Source organism: Cetorhinus maximus, chromosome 31 (genome assembly GCF_964194155.1).
Source record: "Cetorhinus maximus chromosome 31, sCetMax3.hap1.1, whole genome shotgun sequence".
Taxonomy (NCBI): Eukaryota; Metazoa; Chordata; class Chondrichthyes; order Lamniformes; family Cetorhinidae; genus Cetorhinus; species Cetorhinus maximus.
The window spans coordinates 1,561,881-1,585,152 of NC_135909.1; the positions used below are offsets into that span (position 1 = coordinate 1,561,881).

Consider the following 23,272-nt stretch of genomic DNA (forward strand, 5'->3'; position numbering starts at 1 on the left):
TTAGCCTAACATCTGTCATAGGGAAAATGTTAGAAGCTATTATTAAAGATGTTATAGTAGGGCACTTAGAAAAATTCAAGGCAATCAGGCAAACTCGACATGGTTTTGTAAAAGGGAAATCATGTTTAACCAATTTATTGGAGTTCTTTGGAGTCACATGTGTTGTGGATAAAGGGGAACCAGTAGATGTACTGTACTTAGATTTCCAGAAGGCATTTGATAAGGTGCCACATCAAAGGTGTTGCAGGAAATAAAAGCTCATGGTGTAGGGGGTAACATATTGGCATGGATAGAAGATTGGCTAGCTAACAGGAAGCAGGGAATTGGCATAAATGAGTCTTTTTCTGGTTGGTAAGATGTGACGAATGGTGTGCTACAGGGATCAGTGCTGGGGCCTCAACTTTTTTCAATTTATATCAATGACTTGGATGAAGGGACCGAACAAATGGATGTTAAATTTGCTGATGACACAAAGATAGGTAGGAAAGTAAATTGTGAAGAGGACATCAGGAGACTATAAAGTGACATAAATAGGTTAAGTGAGGGGGCAAAGATCTGGCAAATAGAGTATAATGTGTGCAAATATGAAATAGTTCATTTTGGCAGGAAGAATAAAAAAGAAGCTTCTTATCTAAATGGTGAGCGATTGCAGAGCGATTGCAATTCAGAGGGATCTGGGTGTCCTAGTTCATGAATCACAAAAGGTTAGTATGCAGGTACATCAGGGAATTAGGAAAGTTAATAGAATGTAATCATTTATTGTGAGGGGAATTGATTACAAAAGTAGGGAGGTTATGCTTCAGTTGTACAGGGCAATGGTGAGACCACATCTGGAGTATTATGTACAGTATTGCTCTCCTAATTTGAAGAAAGATGTAAATGCATTAGAAGCAGTTCAGAGAAGGTTTACTGAACTAATACCAGGAATTGGCAGGTTGTCTTATGAGGAAAGGCTGGACAGGTTAGGTTTGTATCCACTGGAATTTAGAAGAGTAAAAAGCGACTTAATTGAAACCTTTAAGATCCTGAGGGTCTTGACAGAGTGGATGTGGAGAGGATGTTTCCTCTTGTGGGGGTATCTAGAACTAGGGGTCACTGTTTAAAAATAACTCATTTAAGACAGAGATGAGGAGAAATGTTTTCTCTCAGAGGGTTGAGTGTCTTTGGAACTCTCTTCCTCAAAAGGCGGTGGAAATAGAGTCTTTGAATATTTTTAATGCAGAGCTAGATAGATTCTTAATTAGAAAAGGGTGAAAGGTTATCGGGGGTAGGCAGGAATGTGGGATTGAGGTTACACTCAGATCAACCATGATCTTACTGAATGACAGAGCTGACTCGAGAGGCTGAGTGGCCTTCTCTTGCTCCTAATTCGTATGTTTTACATGTATGTTGTAGTCTGAAGCAATGGATAGTGATGGTAGAGACTCCAATTTCTTTCTGTCACATGACTGACCAGGAATTTCTCCCACTCTTACCACCAGCCATTAGCGTTTGTTAGAAGGATTGACAAGTTGATACTCAACCTGCTTGGCCACGCACCTTCCTTGGCTATCCTAGAGTGGGACTTGAACCCGGAGTTTCTGGCTCAGAGGCAAGGATGCGACCCACTGAGCCACAAGAGGGTAAGTAAATAACAGCTTTAACATAGAAGAATGCTCACAGGCACAAGGTGGAATCAAAAATTGTGCCCCAAATCAAAGCAGATAGCAGAAGGTGTGACTAAAGCTTAGCAAAAGGTATGGGTTTGAAGGAGGCAGAGGGTTTTACGGAAGAATTCTGGAGCCTAGGAGGCAGCAGAGATAGTTATCATAAGAACACTTGGCTGAACCACTAGTGGGCCTTTTAAAGCCCTCCATTCTGAAAGGGCCCCCTTCTGCAAGATTTCCTGGGTGTACAGGGAACATGGCATCCAGCATACTTACCATATACAAAATGAAGTGGCACGCTTCTCCGCCCCCTCATGACCATCCTAGTGAAGCTCCTGCCTGCCTAGGACACGAGTTCCCAAAACCCATTCCTGGCCTGACCATGAATTTGTATGAGGCCAAAATTAGAAAGCATGCAACAGAATTGTTGCACTAGTTGATTTCATTGGGCATACCAGCCAAGAAAACTAACCCCGATGCCACCACACACATTAACTACACTAATTTTCTCCCTTCACTCCACACTCCCACCTACCTCTAATCCATAGTGGATGATTCTACCTCCCTGCTAATCCATGGATACTATGGCCAACTGCAGCACCTTAATTGCTTCCCCGGCTTACATCCCTAAACTCAGCATAGACTGGACAAATATAGAACCTTCTTCTATTTGAATTTGATTCAATAAAAATCTGGAATTAAAAGTCTAATGATGACCATGAAACTATTGTTGTAAAAACCCATCTGGTTCAAGAATGTCCTTTAGAGAAAGAAATCTGCCATCCTTACCTGGTCTGGCCTACACGTGACTCCAGACCCACAGCAATGTGGTTGACTCTTAAATGCCCTCTGAAATGGCCTGGCAAGCCACTCAGTTGTAACAAACCACTATAAAGTCACAAAAAAAGGAATGAAACCGGACGGACCGCCCAGCAACGACCTAGGCACCGGAAACGACAACGGCAATCTCAGCCCTGTCGATCCTTCAAAGTCCTCCTTACTAACATCTGGGGGCTAGTGCCAGAATTGGGAGAGCTGTCTCACAGACCAGTCAAGCAACAGCCCGACATAGTCATCCTCATGGAATCATATCTTACAGGTAATGGTCCTGACGCCACCATCACCATCCCTGGATATGCCCTGTCCCACCGGCAGGACAGACCCAACAGAGGTGGCGGCACAGTTGTATACAGTCGGAAGGGAGTTGCCTTGGGAGTCCTCAATATCGATTCTGGGCCCCATGAAGTCTCATGGCATCAGGTCAAACATAGGCAAGAAAACCTCCTGCTGATTACCACGTACTGCCCTCCCTCAGCTGATGAATCAGTGTTCTTCCATGTTGAACACCACTTGGAGGAAGCACTGAGGGTGGCAAGGGCGCAGAATGTACTCTGGATGGGGAACTTCAATGTCCACCACCAAGATTGGCTTGGTAGCACCACTACTGACCAAGCTGGCCGAGTCCTAAAGGACACAGCTGCTAGACTGGGTCTGCGACAGGTGGTGAGGGAACCAACAAGAGGGAAAAGCGTACTTGACCTCATCCTTACCAACCTACCTGCCGCAGATACATCAGTCCATGAGAATATCGGTAGGGCTGACCATCGCACAGTCATTGTGGAGACAAAGTCCCAGCTTCACATTGAGGATACCCTCCATCATGTTGTGTGGCACTACCACTGTGCTAAATGGGATAGACTTTGAACATATCTAGCAACTCAAGACTGGGCATCCTTGAGGCGCTGTGGGCCATCAGTAGCTGCAGAATTGTACTCGAACAGAATCTGTAACCTCATGGCCCGACATATCCCCCACTCTACCTTTACCATCAAGCCAGGGATCGACCCTGGTTCAATGAAAAGTGCAGGAAGGCATGCCAGGAGCACTAGGCATACCTAAAAATGAGGTGTCAACCTGGTGAAACTATAACACAAGAGGACTACTTGTGTGCCAAACAGCATAAGCAGCAAGTGATAGACAGGGCTAAGCGATCCCACAACCAACGGATCAGATCTAAACTCTGCAGTCCTGCCACATCCAGTTGTGATTGGTGGCGGACAATTAAACAACTCACTGGAGGAGGAGGCTCCACAAATATCCTCATCCTCAATGATGGAGGAGCCCAGCACATCAGTGCAAAAGATAAGGCCGAAGCATTTGCTACAATCTTCAGCCAGAAGTGCCGAATGGATGATCCATCTCGGCCTCCTCCGGAGGTCCCCAGCATCACAGATGCCAGTCTTCAGACAATTCGATTTACTCCATGTGATATCAAGACACGACTGAAGGAATTTGATACTGCACAGGCTACGGTCCTGACAATATTTTAGCAATAGTACTGAAGACTTGTGCTTCAGAATTTGCCACGCCCCTAGCCAAGCTGTTCCAGTACAGCTACAACACTGGCATCTACCCGCCTATGTGGAAAATTGTCCAGGTATGTCCTGTACACAAAAAGCAGGACAAATCCAACCCAGCTAATTACCGCCCCATCAGTCTACTCTCCATCATTGGTAGAGTAATGAAAATGGTCATCAACAGTGCTGTCAAGTGACACTTGCTTAGCAATAACCTGCTCACTGACGCCCAGTTTGGGTTCCGCCAGTGCCACTTGCCTCCTGACCTCATTACAGCCTTGGTTCGAACATGGACAAAAGAGCTGAACTTCCGAGGTGAGGTGAGAGTGATTGCCCTTGAAATCAAGGCAGCATTTGACAGAGTGTCGCATCAAGGAGCCCTAGCAAAACTGGAGTCAATGGGAATCAGAGGGAAAACTCTCCGCTGGTTGGAGTCATGCCTATCACAAAGGAAGATGGTTGTGGTTGTTGGAGGTCAGTTAGCTCAGCTCCAGGACACCACTGCAGGAGTTCCTCAGGGTGGTGTCCTCGGCCCAACCATCTTCAGCAGCTTCATCAATGACCTCCCTTCCATCATAAAGTCAGAAGTGGGGATGTTCGCTGATGATTGCACAATGTTCAGCCCCATTCACGACTCCTCAGATATGTCCAAATGCAGTAAGATCTGGATAATATCCAGGCTTGGGCTGACAAGTGGCAAGAAATATTCGCACCACGCAAGTGTCAGGCAATGACCATCTCCAACAAGAGAGAATCCAACCACCGGTCCTTGATATTCAATGGCATTACCATCACTGAATACCCCACCATCAACATCCTGGGAGATACCATTCACCAGAAACTGAACTGGACTAGGCATATAAATACTGAGGCTACAAGTGCAGGTGAGAGGCTAGGAATAGTGCGACAAGTAACCCACCTCCTGATTCCCCAAAGCCTGTCCACCATCTACAAGGCACAAGTCATGAGTGTGATGGAATACTCACCACTTGCCTGGATGAGTGCAGCTTATAACACTTGACAGCATCCAGGACAAAGCAGCCCATTTGATTGGCACCACATCCACAAATATACACTCCCTCCATCACCAATGCACAGTAGCAGCAGTGTGTACCATCTACAGATGCACTGCAGGAATTCACCAAGGCTCCTTCAACAGCACCTTCCAAACCCACGACCACTAGCACCTAGAAGGACAAGGGCAGCAGACACATGGGAACACCCCCACCTGTAAGTTCCCCCTCCAAGTCACTCACCATCCTGACTCGGAAATATATCGCCGTTCCTTCACTGTCGCTGAGTCAAAATCCTGGAACTCCCTTCCTAACAGCACTGTGGGAGTACCCACACCATATGGACTGCAGCGGTTCAAGAAGGCAGCTCACCACCGCCTTCTCAAGGACAGCTAGGGATGGGCAATAAATGCTGGCCCAGCCAGCGAAGCCCACATCACATGAATGATCTTTTAAAAAATGGTCTAATGCTATACAGGTGTCTTTATCCACAAGGTCATCAGGGTATCTGAGGGATCATTTCTAACCATTCAGGACAACTTATTTGGTAAAATAAATGATCAATGATGGAACATTCCATGCAGTGAATTTAAATATTACAGCACAGCATAACAAAATAATCTTTGAAATACAAATAACAATTGCACCTTTATTTTCACACACAAATTGTCAACCTTTAGCTATAGAAGTTAGAAGTCATCAGTCACTCTCAGTGAAAAGTAAGATATTCATAAAGCAGTTTGATTTTCTAAATTATCGGCATCTCTTTGGCATTTGCTGCTTTTGACGGCAGCTGGCTTTTTGCAGATCGAGTTAGTTTTGCTGTGCTATTTTCAGCACGTACAACCCCTTGGTCAAGCCAGAGAATTAAAATTAGATGAAATAAAATTGAAAAGAATTTGCAGGAAAGGAGGCCTGTCCTGCAATATACCAACCCTGCACTTCCCCGAAGATCTCATAATCCACGGATTTCATCCCTGTTGTGGAGGAACTCATTTCTAAAGCCGGCAAGCTGGAGAGTGCTGCAACCTGATAGCTGAGCCACTGCTTCTGGCTGAAGTCTCTACAGGATCCCGACAGGAACAAAATCCTTCTGTCAGCAAGAGAGAGAGAAAAAGAGTAAGCAAGTGACCAAACAAGAGAACAATGAAGATAGACTCAGTTCCTATCATCTTATATTGTGTGGGTTTGGCCTGCTTTACGTTGCGGTAGATGTATTTTATTAGAGAAATTTGGATTGTTTATAATTCATTAGGGCTTTAATTTGCTCTGGTTTATGAGTTTGTGTAACATTCAATGCGTTGTTTTTAGCAATCGGGGTGAAATACACAAAGGAATTTCATGCAAGTACATTGATCAGCAGGCTATCACAAGATATTGAACCGTTTTTCATCTTCAGTTTTTAAAATTTTTTCTTAAGTGCTGAGATTTTGATATTGTAGTATTTTTAATCTTATTACAAATGGATGCTCAGCCAAATTCACGGCATTTCCTCAAATTTACCATTCTTGCCAGCTGTCAGCTTCACTATTCCCTGTTGGAATTAGACTGCCCTTGATATTTCTCTTCTTGCCACCTACCTCCTTCCTATCTCTCACAACCTCTTTACATTTCATTTGGGAAATAAGGCTATTTAGGGATTTAATTATTTCTGAATGGTTTTGAATAATTAAAGGTTACAATCGTTAATTTTCTTTATCGAAGGTCCCATACGCAGAGCAAAAATTCAGCATAAAATCAAAGCAGCATGCAAGTCAAGTAACATTTCAGACAGCAATTCCAGGTTTGTAATCAAACCCTGTGGTTTAGGTAATTGTTGTAAATGACCATATGCACCCTTGATTAGAATACTGCCGTATAACTTCTTTCACATTGACAGCATTCTGCATAAGATGTTTAGCACAGAAATAGTTAATCATTGGCAAAATTCACCCAGAAACACACCTTTTAAAGTTGTATCATTTTTTGCTTGGAGTAGGCTTTTGCCATACATCTTCCATTGCATTTGTTCAGATCAAATACTTTGCATTACAAACAATTTCTAAACGTTTTTGCATATGAGCAGATGGATGCTTTTTATGCCTTTTTAGCTATCAGTTAGAAACTTTGCCAACCACTCTGCTTCTAGCCTTCCATCAAACTCCGACCTAGACCACAGTTGGGAGCTCAAGATTTTGGCAATTGCAAGCACATGTCCTACTGTTTTAAAGCTACATTAAGGGCCACTCAAAACGTACTTAAAGTTTTTTTTCCAAAGCTCCACACTCCAAAGAAGATCTCAGCATTTATTTCCTATATTGCCCACATCACAAACAGAACTTGAGAGAAAACCCAAATTTAGCTCTGTTGGCTAGATGGTTAGCATGTGATTTACAATAATGCTTCCTCCTCACCCTACCCCTGAGAATGGAAAGTAATGGCATACCACCACTGACAAAAACAACTGCCAAGAAAGACAGCTCAGGGTGAAGCATCAGCAGACAATGAGCAGGAACTACCTTCAGGCACAGGGCTCATGGAATGGAGGAAAACCTGCTAGGCCAATGAAAATCCCAGGATAACCTCTGAAGTGTACAGATCAGTGGAACTGTTGAAGACTTACCTCCTCTGTGTCAAAATTTTACCTTTGTAATAGTGAGGAGTTTGGCTAAGCTTTCCAGACCAAGTTCCAAGTGCAGTCTCGGAGACCTATGGATGCTTCCAGCAACACAGTACTTGCATATTGTTCCATTCCCAAACATCGCATGGAATGGTGCATGGTCCTTGCATAAATAGTGCACAGATCTCAAACCTTAAGCGCGCCAGCCTTAAGTTCTACGTGCTTTTGTTAGAACCAAATGCACTGCAGCACTTCAAGAAGGTGGCTCACCACCACCTTCTCAAGGGCAATTAGAGATGGGCAACAAATGCTGGTCTTGCCAGTGATGCTCACATCCCATGAAAGAATCAAAAATCCTAGGGTACACGCATAAATATGGGATTATGCAAAGCATATAGACTCAAAACATTAATGAGAAAATAACTCATGCAGAGTCAGAGGTTGGGTTAAACATTATTTCATTTAATAAAGGGCCCCAAATGATAATCATATGTACATCTAATTGGATTTATCACATAAGTAAACATCTGTCTATGGACAGGTTTATCAATCTGGACTGACCTACCTATAAAAACATCAGGGCAATGGCTCGGAAGCAAAACACATTTCTAATTCGTACGTACTTGCAGTTTCCATGGAAACACTCCTTAGAAACAGGAGATTGCTCCAGAGTGCTGCAGCAGATGAAACAAAAAAAGCTTGTTTAACAATGAGACTGCAATGTATGTCAGTGTACTGAGTGGATTAATTGATTTTTTTTTCTCAGGTCTGTATTTGGTTTTGCATTTTCTTTTTGGCAGGGTGGACGGGTTTCTAGCCACCGTTTGATGCAACTTGGTACGTTTTTGTCGAGCCTGAGAATTTCTGATCTCCTCGGTCATCAATGTCAAAACCTGCAGTACCTAGTCTGAATGCCAAATTGCTTCTCTCATCTCACGGAGATTTAGCACACTATCCATCACAGCCAAGATGTGACCCTATGATCAAAATCAAACTGACCGGTATGTATTAAGCACTTAACTCATTCCTGAATAAATGATCATGTTGCTAAGAAGCTGTCATGTTATTGCAAAATCTAGAGAATTACAAGCATCTATTGAAGTAGCGATAGTATATGTTTTTCTTTAATTTACAGACATCCATGCTAAAACTGTAGTGCTTCATTTTTTAAAAAACCTTTGTTGTAAATGCCCTACTGAATGATTTTCCTTTAGTCCTGTTGTCCGAAAATGTTACAGGCTTACAATGCAGTACAATGTTGAATTGATCGTGGATGATGCTATTATGCATAATTTTGTTGAAACTAAATACATGTGCTGCTGAAGCATTTAGGTTCACAGTCTGTAAATTTTTCCTCGTATTCATAACTGCATATATATGTATGTCAACCTGCGGTACACAACAGGAACACAGGGAGGGAAATGTACAAGGAGGATATTTAAACACTACGGGAGATGTGTGGAGACAATGTAAACATCTTTTTGAAGCTTTTCTCTCTCCCATTTCTAGCAACATTAATAAATGTACCCTTTTAGAGCAAAGCAGTATGTAAATGTTTACAGCACCTTCCCATGGAAAGGATTGAAGCGATGGTCTGGTGGGATCTTTCGTACAGAATAACATCACAGAATGATATAGCTCCCTTTATTGAATGAAGACTACACTACAAGACTGGTCTTCTAACTCTTCTTCAAGTCTTACCGCATATTAAAGGTGAAACAGCTAGTCAGGACAGATATGTTGCACTATAATTTGATAGATCCAAGCACCAATATTTAGTATGGGCACAGGTGCAGCTCCCAGCAGCAGCCCTGTTGATGTCTAAAGTGATTTTCTGTTTTAAGATTAGGTTACAAAGTAGATTCAGGTTGAAATATATTATCGTTAATCATGCCCAAAATGTTTCCTCGCTTATTTGAAGGTGTGCACCTCACACTACTTTTAGCAGAAGTGAGGATTTTATGATATGGTGGACTGACAGTTAATGCAGCTAATGGCAGGAGAAGGAAGAGGAACAAGAACATCAAGAGCCCAGAGCTTCCACATGCCAATTTCTCCATCTACAAGACCCTCAACCTCCTCCAGCCTCAGAATTTGGAGCGTTCCTTTCTCATAGGGAGCAAAAGGTTGACAGTTTGGGAATCCACTACGTGTTATAAATCTCTTTCGCTGGTAATGGACCTTCTTTATCCCAGAAAAAGGGAAAAGGGCTATTAACTTGTGTCAGCAATACACAGTTTTATCTATTTCTCAATGCACAGATAATTATGGATGGGCTAACATATGCAAGCAGTAGGCAGCTACTTAACATGCAAGGTATTTTTTATTGAGTTGACAGCAATTAAAGATGTACATGAAGGAACCTTTGCAGTGATGGCTGTGAAAATAAAGGACATCACGTTCCAACTTGGACAACGATGGGTAGTTTAAGAGATTACACTCTAGAAAGGTGTGGCCAACTGCTGTTACCTTGGCTGACCCAATAAGGTTAGGAGCTTTTTTCCCAGAATTGACAGGTACTACCTTGGCCATCCATTTCCAGTGTCCCCCACGCAGCTCTCCTTGGTAAACCTGTGCCTGTTTATCTCCTGCAGTGGCCACTTCCATGGATCTATCTGACATAGGAACATAGGAATTAGGAGCAGGAGTAGGCCATTTGGCCCTTCAAGCCTGCTCCGCCATTTAATAAGATCATGGCTGATCTGTTTGTGGTCTCAACTCCACTTTCTTGTCTGCCTCCCATAATCTTTGACTCCCTTGTCTATCAAAAATCAATTTGACTCAGCCTTGAATAAATTCAATGACCCTGTCTCTACTGCTTTCTGCGGAAGAGAATTCCACACACTAATGCCCCTCAGAATTTCTTTTTCCTAATTTCCGTCTTAACCTCTTATTCTTAAATTGTGTCCCCTGCTTCTAGTCTCTCCCACAATAGGAAACATCCTCTCAGATCTACCCTATCAAATCCCCTCAGGATCTTATATGTTTCAATAAGGACACCTTTCATTCTTCTAAACTCCAGTGGGAATGGGCCCAACCTGTTCACCTTTCTTCATAAGATAAGCCCTTCATCCCCAGGATAAGTTGACTGAAGCTTCTCTGAACTGCTTCTAATGCAATTACATCCTTGTTAAAATAAGGACACCAAAACTGTACGCTGTACTTCAGATGTGGTCTCACCAAGACCCTGTGCTGCTGCAGTAAAACTTCCCTACTTTTATATTCCATTCCCTTTGCAATAAACACCAATATTCCGTTTTTCCTAATAATTTGCTGTACCTGTATACTAACTTTTTGTGATTCACGTAACGGGACACAGATCCCTCTGTACCATCGAATTCTGCAATCTCTCACATTTAAATAGAGATGTCACTGCTTTTCTATGCAGTGACATCTCTGCCCTCGCAGATGTCATTAATATTCTTTGTCTAAGAACGTCCTTCGATGCTTGAAAACCAGTGCTGATGATAACGCTTAGCCTTTTATCCTGTTAACGGTCATTAAATCCTACAGTATAATGTTATTTCCTGACTCCCACCGCTAAGCTCTCAATCAGTTGCATTCCTCACACCTGGAGCTCATCTTAAATATTAAAAAGATGCTGATCCCAGAAACTGCAGTTTGGTCTGCATTTATGGCATCAAGTGGATGAGGTCTGCATTCCACCCCATTTCCAGTTGGCAAATTTGATTGGTCTGTGGACTGGCAGTGAGGGCAGTGGAGAATAGAAATCAGTGGAGAAAGATTGTTCACAGTGCGGCCAACCCTCAGAACAAGGAAGGATGGAAAATAAGACAAGATGATTGGACTGATCACAAAATTTGGCCTGACAAGGTAACACCAGGACAACTGGAAAACTGGGGAAAACAATGGTTAAACTTTCAGGGACTTTCCTACATTTCCCTTTGTTATATACTAGCCCCCTATGCCGCTAAATCTGATTGTTTCATTGAATACAAAATGGTTACAAGGTTGTTAACCTCCCATCCCATCCCAATTAATGGAACGGCTGTAGTTCCTTTTCCTGTCTATTCCAGTAGCCCTTCTTTCGTCCCCTTCCTCATTTCACCAGTACTTTAGTCCCAACTCCCTTCCCTTGCCTTTCTACTTTATAGGGGAGTTACCCTTCAGCACTGTTCCTGGCTCCCATTTAATGCCGCTGCTGTCCCGACGGATGGTATTGCACTCTCCTGATCTGGCATATCGATTGCAGTAGAATAGGCAGCATTATTTTTTTTAATTTAAAAATAATAATTGCAGTTGAATAGGCAGCATCCAAGAGCAGGAACAATGTTGAGTTGGGTAGCAGAGATCATTTTTTTTTGGGTGGCGGGAGGATGTAATTTCTTACCAAGGTGGTGTGATACTAATAGATAAGATGATAAAAACAATCATTTTTTTTAGTTGGTCTGGTCAAATCCTGCTTAAGATACACTTAATGGAATCCACAATCAATTCTGATTTGCCTCGTCATTAAGAATGTTTAATAATAATTTCCTGCTGCAAATGAAATTCCAAAATCACCTTAAATAAGGAATTGAGCTGAAGTTCTAAGAACATACAAACATATCAATCAGGAGCAGGAGTAGGCCATTCAGCCCCAACAAGCCTGCTCTGCCATTTAATAAGATCATGGCTCATCTGATTGTAGCCTCAACCCTATGTTCCTGCCTACCCCCCGATACCCTTTGACTTCCTTGTTAGTCAACAGTTTATCTACCTCTGCCTTAAAAATATTCAATCACCCTGCCTCCATCCACCCCTCTCTGCAGAAGGGAGTTCCAAAGACTCATAACCCTCTGAGAGAAAAAAATTCTCCGCATCTCTGTCTTAAGCGGGCGACCCCTGATTTCTAAACTGTGTCCCGTGGTTCTAGTCTTTCCCACAAGGGAAAACATCCTTTCAGCATCCACCCTGTCAAGTCCCCTCAGGATCTTATATGTTTCAATAAGATCACCTCTCATTCTTCGAAACTCCAATGGATACAGGCCCAGCCTGTCCAACCTTTCCTCAAAGATAACCCCTCCCCCACCACCCCAGGTATCAATCGAATGAACCTTCTTTGAACTGCCTCTAATGCATTTAAATCCTTTCTTAAATAATGAGACGAAAGCTGCACACAGTACTCACGATGTGGTCTCACCAATACCCTATACAACTGTAGCAAACTATCCATACTTTTATATTCTATTCCCCTTGCAATAAACAACAAAATTCCATTTGCCCAGTCATCACAACATAATCACATATATCTGTTTGAATACTCATGCCTAGAGCTTATTGACTCTTCAGTTGAAAGAAGGAATGCTAAACTCATTTTCACTCCTTTTTAGGATATGACTCCATGGGTGGTGGGAATCTCTGGTACCTTGTTCAATTGGTCCCTATTATCCACTTGACTCTTGAGCGTGAAGGTAGGTGAGCTACCCAGCTGGCAAGACATTAGAGTGTTACTTGATTTGAGTACACTTACAGCATAGGTGATAGCAATTGGGAATGGGAATTTTAGCAGACTGTGTCTACACTAAGCCAAGGGTACTGAGACAAGGTGCAATGCCCCAAATGCTGCCCTAACTGAGATTAGTTTACTCAACCTTTAAAAATACCAAATATTGAGCCTAGGTATGTGTGTTTCACTGGATAAACTTGCTGAGATCTTACAAGAAGAGTAGGACTTTGTGGAGGACTTGTGGTGTAGGAGCAAACTGTGAGATGAGTAAAGGCCTGAATATATATTTAATGTATTTTTGTGAGGACAACATTGCTTTTGTGTAAGCAACCAAAGAAAATCTATCGTTCAGTGATTGTGGCACCACTGTGGTAACTTTGTACAGTTAAATTAATTCAGAATGAGATACTGTCCACAAGGAATACTGCCCATACTAACAGCTTTAATACTACAATTATTACTTGTTCAGCTACTAATCTTAATTTACATTAATAACTGTTCTAAAAGTTTCATCCAAGTATAAACACATAATAGGACACTGGGGATAGTCTACAGTTAATTGCTTTACTTTATTAACCTAATGAATATTGAATGCGATGTATAGCACCAAATTAATATATCATACGTTACCTTCCTGTGCAATGAATACTTTCTCAGTAAAATATCCTTGCCATCTAGATACCAAATTATACACTTCATATCTGCCTGAGTCCTTTCATTTCTTATTCGAGCTTTGTCACTCTTCTTGATAGTCCAGCTTTCACAGCCATACAGTGTCACCAGCCACATGGGCTTTCAGAAGACGAATTTTCATTATAATCGAGATGCTGTGGCTACTCCATACTCTTTTAAGTGAGTTCACGACGCCGATTATCAGTTAGCAAATTTACCTCTACATCTCTCCTAGAAATATATTTGACTAGCGGGCATCAATATAAGCTAAATGCAAGTTTGAGGACAGAACGCAGGAGAAATATTTCCAATAAACTTTTTAAAAAACAAAGGATTGTGAAGTTGCGAAATATACTACCAGATTTAGTGATGAAATAAATAGGTTTGATACACACTTGGAAGAAAGGCAGGCAACGGGATATGGGCTAAAGGCAAAATACCGCGGATGCTGGAAATCTGAAAAAAAAACCAAAAATGTTGGAAAAACTCAGCAGGTCTGACAGCATCTGTGGAGAGAAAGACAGAATTAACATTTCGAGTCCGTATGACTCTGAAGAAGAATCATACGGATTTGAAATGTTAACTCTGTCTTTCTCTCCACAGAAAAGGATATGGGATCTGGGTAAGTACAAAGGACAGCCATTCGTCTGGGAAACAAACATCAATGCAGTTTTTGTCTAATGGCCTGCTCCCATGTTGTATCTTCAACGTGATAGAAAATAGGATATCAGGATAAAGAGAAATTACTCACTTTCGTTAGGATCTTATAGAAATGAATGTGCATCAAGTTACAGAAGAATTCCAATTTGCACTATCAATTAACAACATAGTAAATCTTTGCTCTCCCTCATGCCTCTTTGAGCAGAGGCTCTGGGGAGCACAGGGAAAATAGAATGAAGAGTCAATCATCCTAGGGATGGTCATGCACAGTCAGGGATTCAGAGCAAAAATTAAAATAGATAATTCTGAAAATGCATAGCAGGTTGGCCAGCATCTTAAAAGAAAGTTAACATTTCAGACATACACTTGCTGACAGGATTTTGTACAGCGAAAACATTAACCCTATCTTTCCCTTTTAAAGTGATGACAGCCCTGTAATTTCTATTTTGATTTCATATCTGCAGCATTTTCAGGTTTAAAACAAAACCCCCGGCAGAGACCCGAGAGCAAACTTCCACTCATTTCTTCAGTGGCAAGGCTAAGGGGTGCAGGGAGCTGCTGGACGGGAGCAGAAACAAAACTAATTGAAATGGTTTTTGTTTAAAAAAAATGCATAAAACTGAAGACAGGGTAACTGCCAGTATAGGTGATATGATGTGCAGAAATATCTAGAGCCATCATTTTTATTTATAGATTAGTTGTCATGGTTTTTACTGCAGGGATTGATTTTATTGGTGAGCTACAATTTTCTGTCCTCAGCACGTTGCTTGGCGATAGCGCAGTTTCTAAGGACTTATTCATGACTAGTTGCACAACATTTGGTAGTGGGTAGATGAAAAACAAAGCTGTTTTTAGTTTAAAGTTACGACAATCTTCTGTTAGAACCAACAATGGAAGCTTGTATTGATAGACTGCATCTAACGTAGTAAAGTGTCCCAACGCACTTCATGGAAGGGTTATCAGATAAAATTCAACACTGAGCTGCATAAGGAGATATTAGGACAGGTCACTAAAAGTTTGGTCAAAAAGGTAGGCTTTAAGGTGCGTCTTAAAAGAGAAAGGGGTGGAGAGCTTTAGGCATAGAATCCCAGAGCTTAGGGCCTAGACAACTGAAGGATGGGTGAAGGATATCAGGGATGCACAAGAGGCCAAAGGAATAACAGACGCAGTTGCAGCCTTACCTCGTCGTTGGGCCTATACCCATTGGAATTTAGAAGAATGAGAGATGATCTTATTGAAACATATAAGATCCTGAGGGGATTTGATTGGGCAGATACCAGGTGGATGTTTCTTCCACTTATGGGAGAGACTAGAACCAGGGGACACAGTTAAGAATAAGAGATCTGCCGTTTAAGACAGAGATGAGGAGAAATGTTTTCTCTCAAAGTTAGTCTGTGGAATTCTCTTCCCCGGAAAGCAGTGGAGGCTGGGTCATTGAATTTACTGAAGACAGAGTTAGACAAATCTTTGATTTAAAAAAAAGGGAGTCAAGGGTTATGGGGGGGCAGACAGGAAAGTGGGATTGAGACCACAACCAGATCAGCCATGATCTTATTGAATGGCGGAGCAGACTTGAGGGGCTGAATGGCCTACTCCTGCTCCTAAGTTCACTGTCAAATTACATTTTGGGGTAAAAAGGACAAGATGCACAACAGTGTTTATTTTCTGAGCAGAAATGTATCGATGTAAAGACTTAGCACAGTCATACTAAATTCTTCTGTTTGCTCTTTTAATGCAAATATTAACCCCTTTACTTTAAACTGACTTGAGCAGACATCAAGAAGACTCTCACACGGGTCTGGTACAAATACCAGCACATATGCGTTCACACAGAAACAATACTGGTCAGAAAGTATGAAGAGGGTCAGAATGTTCATCAAGAAATAAGCTAAATTAATTCCTGAAAAATTCAATTCAACAAATGAAAATACAAACTATAAAATGCAAGATTACAATTCTTTAATTAATTAACACTGAATGAAAAATTGATTTGCAGTCCTAATTAGCATTCTAATTTTACTTTATATAGTTAGTATTGAATATGGACATAACTTTGTTCTTTGTTTCCTGATTAAATCTGTGCGTTAAAGTATTCAAAACAATAAAGGCAATTCTTCAAAATAGATTTCAAAGCTTCTATCTAAAGAGCATTTTCAATATGAAACTGACAAAATCTTCAGTGCTTGCACTAATAATCAAGTGTGCCAATATGTTAACTACTATGGGTGTTTGTGGGTTGTCTTATGAGGAAAGGTTGAGCAGGTTGGATCTAAACTCATTGGAGAAACATATAAAATTCTGAGGGGCTGGACAGGGTAGTTGCTGAGAGGATGTTATGTTTTGGCTTGTGGGGGAATCTAGAACTAGGGGCATAGTTTGAAGATAAGGAGTCTCCCATTTAATATGGAGTTGACGAGGAATTTCTTCTCTCAGAGGGTCGTTAGTCTATGGAATTCTCTTCCACAGATAGCAGTGGAGGCTGGGTCATTGAATATATTCAAGACTGAGCGAGACAGATTTTTGAAGGACAAGGGAGTCAAGAGTTGAGGAGGACAGGCTGGAAAGTGGCGTTAAGGCCACCATCAGATCACCATGATCTTATTGAATGGCAGAGCAGGCTCAATGGGCCAAATGGCCCACCCCTGCTCCTATTTCTTCTGATCTTAACAACATGATGGCATAAATAGGTAATTAGATATATTTAAAAGAGAGTGGTCTATGGGGGAGAAATGTGTTGTGTATAGGGTAACCAACATTTTATGATTGTTTCCAATACAGCAATTTAGTTCCAACTCAGACCTGACACAGGCTTGATGGGCCGAATCATCTCCTTTCGTGCTGTATCGTTCTATGATTCTATTTAGCAGTCCCACTCAGACCTAATTCAGAATGCTGGCCATGGATTAAATGCTGTGAGAAAATGTCAAAAAGCAACATAGGTACAGTGTTTAATCCCAACAGTGGGGTGCTGATCTTCTATGTGCTTCCAATGAAAATCTTGTTGACTGACTGAATGATCAGGAAGTCATGGGCAATGTGCATATGATTTCCTGATATGTGCATTTGACAGGCGAGGTTCTCCAATGATTGTATACAGGAGGGATGGGTGGTGCAGTGGATAAAACACTAGTTTTTCACTTCAAGCACCCAGCCGTGGAAAATCAGCCCTTAGGTGCCCAAGATTTGGAACATTCCATTGCGCACACACTACACCTTAACAGACTTGGGCTATTGCCTACGATTCACTGTATAGTGAGTATTGTATGTTGTATGTTCAGTAGGTCTCATGAAGAGGTTCTGAGTCTTGAATGGTTGGACATTAAGTGTTTATTGATAACACATAACCAAGTACATATATACAGGGTAGATCCCAAGCTATGAGCTAACTTCATGCTTGCTTCTACACAGGTTTCTGTCCAGTCCACATGCTAGTCTCGGGTCATGTGTTTCTTTACATTACAATGTGGGTGGTACTGTTTCCCAGTCCCACATTAACCCTTACTATGCCAGATAACCTTATATTAAAGTGAGCTCCTACCCCTTAAAACAGCTGAGGTGCCATAGGTGTCAAGCAGGGGCATACTGCTTCTTTACAGAAAAAGATACAGGCCGCGTCACCTTGTCCTGCCTTGGTTTGACACCCAGCAATTGTTCATTGAGCAGCAGTAGGAGAGCTCCCAGAACATGTTGCACTATCACCTCAGTATAAGAACAGCACATAGCATTTGGAAGAGGGGAAGGAAATTTATGCTGTAAGGTGCAAAAATATATTTATACAAAAAATGTATTTCAAGGCACTATTATTTACATCAAAATTTGTAGCTTTAAGGTATCCTCTATCCACATAATGTAAACTGCGTTATTCACCTTTCTAATTTCAGGTGCCATAATAAATCCATCAAAACACTTTCAGAAACTGTTACCATTACAAGTAAGCTATCTACGTCAATGGATATCCAGCCATCTTTTGTAAAAGAAAAACTTCTCTCCAGTATGAACACAACTCCAGAATGTATTTTCCCTGTGCTCACGAACTGCTCACCAGGCAAGAACCAGACAGAAGTCCAAGCGGCAATCCACAAGGTTACACTGGCCACCTGCATCTTGCTGCTCATGCTGGTCTTCTGTCTGGGATCCTATGGAAATCTAATTGTCTTTTCCTCCTTCTTCAATCCAGCTTTCAGGAAATTTAGGACGCATTTCGATTTCATGATCCTCAACCTGTCTTTCTGTGACCTCTTCATCTGCCTCATCGCTGCCCCCATGTTTGGTTTTGTGATGTTTTTCGATAACCGGGATAGCATGTCAGACACCTTCTGTTTCGCATTCCACCTCACCAGCACGGGGTTTGTCATAATGTCTTTGAAAACGGTAGCTGTGATTGCTGTCCATCGTCTCCGGATGGTGCTCGGGCAGCAATCGAACCACTCCTCCTCCTTTGTCTGTACACTCCTGCTCACTATCGTCCTGTGGATCATCAGCTTCACCCTGGCCACATTGTCGGCTATGACCAAGTACCACAGCTCCAAGATCTGTGTCCCGCTGCTTGGGCTCATCAACGAAGATGGCAAGGCCATTTTATATACGTACGTAGTGGACTTTACCCTCTGTGTGGGCATCGTTGCAATTTCTTACGCCCTGATTGCTCAGACTCTGCACAAGAACGCACAGGTACGGCGTTGCCCCGTCATTACAGTGGTTGACCCCAAAAAGCCCGACTGCTTTGTCCCTCCAGATGGATCAGGGTCCTCTTTGTACAGAAAGCAGGAGCGCAACAAACCACCCCATGTGCAGACACACCTATATACACACAGCGAAAGCAAAAATGCTACCTCTTCCAACAAGAAGCTGGAACAGACTGTGAACCTTTCAGCTGTGAAGGACTCCAAAGCAGTCGTGACCTGCGTTATGATACTGCTCTCGGTGGTCTGCTGCCTGCCACTGGGTGTAGCTCTGGTGCACGATGTCTTAACCTCCGAGAGCAGTTTTATCATCTATCAGTTCGAACTGTGTGGACTAACCTTGGTGTTCTTCAGGTCCGGCCTCAATCCATTTATCTATTCCCGCAATAACTCTGGCCTCCGCAAGAAGGTAGCTTGGTGCATGCAGCTGGTGGCCCTCCTGCTGTGCTGTAAGCAGAAAACGAGGTTGAAAGCAGTCGGGGATGGCAGCCTGGTCGTGAACAGGAACAAGTCTTCTCACCACGATACCAATTCGGCCTACATCCTCTCCCCCAAGTCACAGAAAAAACTCGTAGACCAGGCCTGCGGGCCAAGCAATTCAAAAGATATCTTCACGTCTGTTGAACATCAGCAAAAAGCGCAGAGTGCCTCCACCCCGATCAACACCAGGATAGAGCCATACTACAGTATCTACAACAGCAGCATATCCCAGGAAGGGAGTACTCCTACGAGCTTGCAGCCCAGGAGATACACTTTCGGCTCTGCCCAGTCCTACACTGGAATGTACTACCACATCTCAAAAACATCAGACTCCATGCAGGACTGTGACAGCACTTCAGTAAAACATATTCCCATTCCATCTGTCTAGGCCAATCATACGAACATCGAAATGGTACAAGGCAAAATGTAGAACATGTTCACTAAAGTCAACGGTGGCAAGAATTTCTTGCTTGGAAGCAGGCATCTCTGTTGGCAAATATCAGTGACGTCAGGACAGTGTTAATTAGACGGCAATTTGCTGTACGTACTTTTAAAATATCAAATATAACAATGAACACTGGTTAATAGATAATGATCTGTAAAAATCTGATGCAGCATGGCTTATGTATGTGTCCCTTCGGAATCATGTATCCTGCAAATTGTATAATTGTTCACCCAGAACGTCAAATAACTTGGTATTTGAGAGCGGGGTGAGCTAAGTTGGTGGCAGAAAGATTGGTATTCATTAAACTGGAAACCAGGTACAAATCCACCTAAATGGTTACCCCTCCCATGGTAATAACTGTTCAATACTTGTTGTCAGCCTGGCTGTCACCAGGACAAGTAAAACTGGCATAGGTGGACTGTTCCCTCCACTGCTCAATCGTATCTTCCAACAGGTCAAGCATAAAGCAGTGTCAATGATAATCACTGTTCGCATCAGTCCATGTCTCCTAACAGAGTAGAACCATGTGCACCCACTGACCATAATGAGCAGCAATGGTGCACTATACCTAGTGCTCTCCAGTTATGTCACCAAATAGGATGTTATCCACAAAATTACATCTTCCAGACGGCAACTGTATATAAAGTATAAAATAATTCAACTTACGTGACAGAGATACCACAAGTCTTCTGTAATAACATTCATGGAAGGACACAATTTAGCCGACTGCGGGCTTAAAATGTAGCCCAAGTCCTACAGTGTCAGGATCACTGTGTCTCAGGTGGTACATACGGGACAAGAGGCCCATGCAATTACAATTTTGTTTTCAGCACTCCCATCATGGGCAGAGCAGAGATTGGTGGTGTGGGGGCGGGGGGGTGGTTGGGTGGAGGAGAGGAGATTATTCATTTCAGCTGCTCTTGAATTTGCTACTTAAAGCCGCACTGCTGAAAATTCATCAAAAATGGATGAAGGCAGAATGGTCCCATTCAATTACAGCGGTGCTGTAGGAGGTCCTGCAGTGAAAAGGGGCGCTGTTCAAAGGAAGAGGCGCCCTGCGATGAATTGCACTGCAGAGCTGCGTGGAGGTGACAAGAAGAATAAATGCTGTTTCAGCCGTGACCTTCACATAGGAGCAGGTGAGGAGGAATTGGTGATTTGAACAAGTCAAGTGTGATGATGTACACCATACTTTTAAAATATTTTACATATTTCACTTCAAAGTAAATTTGTTATTCTATCAGTGAGGGAAAATCCAGTGCACACAGTGTATCGCATATATTCCAAAGCATTCCCTTGTTGAAACAGAACCTCTGTATCATGAAATCATCTCAGATGTGTTTACACTGGGCACTATCATGTACTGTGACCAGAAGCTCCCTCAATGCTATTACGTTTACTTGGCCTGGGCACTTCCTTTATTCTTTCATGGGATGTGGGCGTTGCTGGCAAGGCCAGTGTCTGTTGCCCATCCCTAATTGCCTTTGAACTGAGTGGCTTGCGAGGCCATTTCAGGGGGCAGCTAAGAGTCAACCATGTTGCTATGGGTCTGGTGTCACATGTAGGCCAGACCGGGTAAGGATGACAGATTTCCTTCTCCAAAAGGCATTAAGTGAACCAGATGGGTTTTTACAACAATCAATAATGGTTTCATGCTCACCGTTACTGAGGTTAGCTTTATATTCCAGAATTTATGAATTGAATAAATTCCGCCAGCAGTTGTGGTGGGATTTGAACCCGTGTCCCCAGAGCATTAGCCTGGGCCTCAGGATTACTAGTCCAGTAGCATTACCACCACCTCCCACCTAACTTGGTGGCACACATTATACTGCATATATATCTTTCCAACATTTGTATCTTTAATATTGCTGAAAAGAGCAACATGTTGCTGATGCTTTTCATCTTGCCCTCATCAGGACAAATACAAGAATGCAAAATTTCAAACGATCACAACAATTTATACTACAATAGAAAAGGGTGCTGATTGGTTGGCAAGTTGGCTCTGATTGGCTGAGATGTTGCCATGGAGAAAGCAACGGGAAGCTTGAAGAGCCTATAGTTCCCCCGATTTAAAAATTTTGGCAACATGTCTGCCTTTTCAGCAATATTCAAGTTCCGTACTACCAAGTGACTATATGTACCTGTCAGATGTGCTTGCAGGAGAAGACTGCAAATAACAGGAGGTAACACTTGCTGATAGGAAAACGGTCACAAAAGCTGCAATCATGACTCCTTATTGAAGGAGAGCTTTGGAGATTCTGGGCATGGAGGTACTAAAGAGTGGGAGAACAACAATTAAGGGACAATTAAGAGAACAACAATTTAGACTGGACTAGTAATCCAGAGACCCAGGCTCTGGGGGACATGGGTTCAAATCCCACCATGGCAGCTGGTCAATTAAATAAATCTGGAATACAAAGCTAGCCTCAGTAACGATGACCACGAAACTATCATTGATTGTCATAAAAACCCATCTGGTTCACTAATGCCCTTTAGGGAAGGGAATCTGCCATCATTACCTGGACTGCATGGCCTACATGTGACTCCAGATGCACAGCAAGGTGGTTAACTGCTCTCTGAAATGGCCTAGTAAATCACTCAGTTCAAGAGCAATTAAGGATGGTAAATGGTGGCCTTGTCAGTGACACTCACATCCCATGAAAGAATAAATAAACGAAGCAACAGGTTTCAACAACAACTCTTTCCCCCAACCTCTCAAAATTCATACTAGCATGTTCCATTTCTCACTTCCAGCCTTACTCATACACTCCCTCACACACTGGCATACAACAACATTCCAGCAGGAACCAATGAAAATTAGTGTTACGTGCATCTGTTTGTTAATATATGTCTTACCATTTATATCAAAGATCGTCTGTTCTCCAGCTCACCAATGAAAGACCTATCATTGTCCATTAACAAGAGAGAGACAGAGAAAGATAATTATTGAGGCAGAAACCATTTAAGAATATTTATGTAGGTGGTTAAAGGAAGGGGATAAAGTGATTTGGGAATAAGGCACAGGCACATAACATCAGGACCACTTCTGGGGAGGATTAGCAGCAACTGGACTGTTCCACATTGTAATTTGATAATTGGCAAATGAGCTACGGGGAAAATAAGATTTTTTTTTAAACACAGCAAGTTGTTGTAATCTGGAAAGCGCTGCATAAAAGGGCAGACTGAATACTATCTTTCAATAGGAAGTTGGAAAATACTTGAAAAGGAAAAATGTGTAGGGTTATAGGGAAAGGGGAGAACAGAACCAA

At 42.3% G+C, this 23,272-nt stretch overlaps 2 protein-coding genes across 2 annotated transcripts in view; one reads left to right on the plus strand and one right to left on the minus strand.

The window, feature by feature from the left end:
• The window catches only part of LOC144670194 (acylphosphatase-2-like), a 54,845-nt gene extending 31,897 nt beyond the window's left edge, over window positions 1-22,948 (minus strand). The window contains exons 1-2 of the mRNA XM_078532678.1: window positions 22,860-22,948; window positions 5,952-6,109 (exon numbers count right to left, since the gene is read on the minus strand). Coding sequence (XP_078388804.1) covers window positions 5,952-6,012 — 61 coding nt within the window. The 5' untranslated portion in view covers window positions 6,013-6,109; window positions 22,860-22,948. The remainder of the gene's footprint in view (window positions 1-5,951; window positions 6,110-22,859) is intronic.
• LOC144670356 (putative G-protein coupled receptor 75) lies at window positions 18,270-19,954 on the plus strand. The gene has a single exon (XM_078532833.1). The coding sequence runs from the start codon at window positions 18,345-18,347 to the stop codon at window positions 19,944-19,946; it is 1,602 nt and encodes a 533-aa protein (XP_078388959.1). The 5' UTR covers window positions 18,270-18,344; the 3' UTR covers window positions 19,947-19,954.
• Window positions 22,949-23,272: the final 324 nt, after the last annotated feature.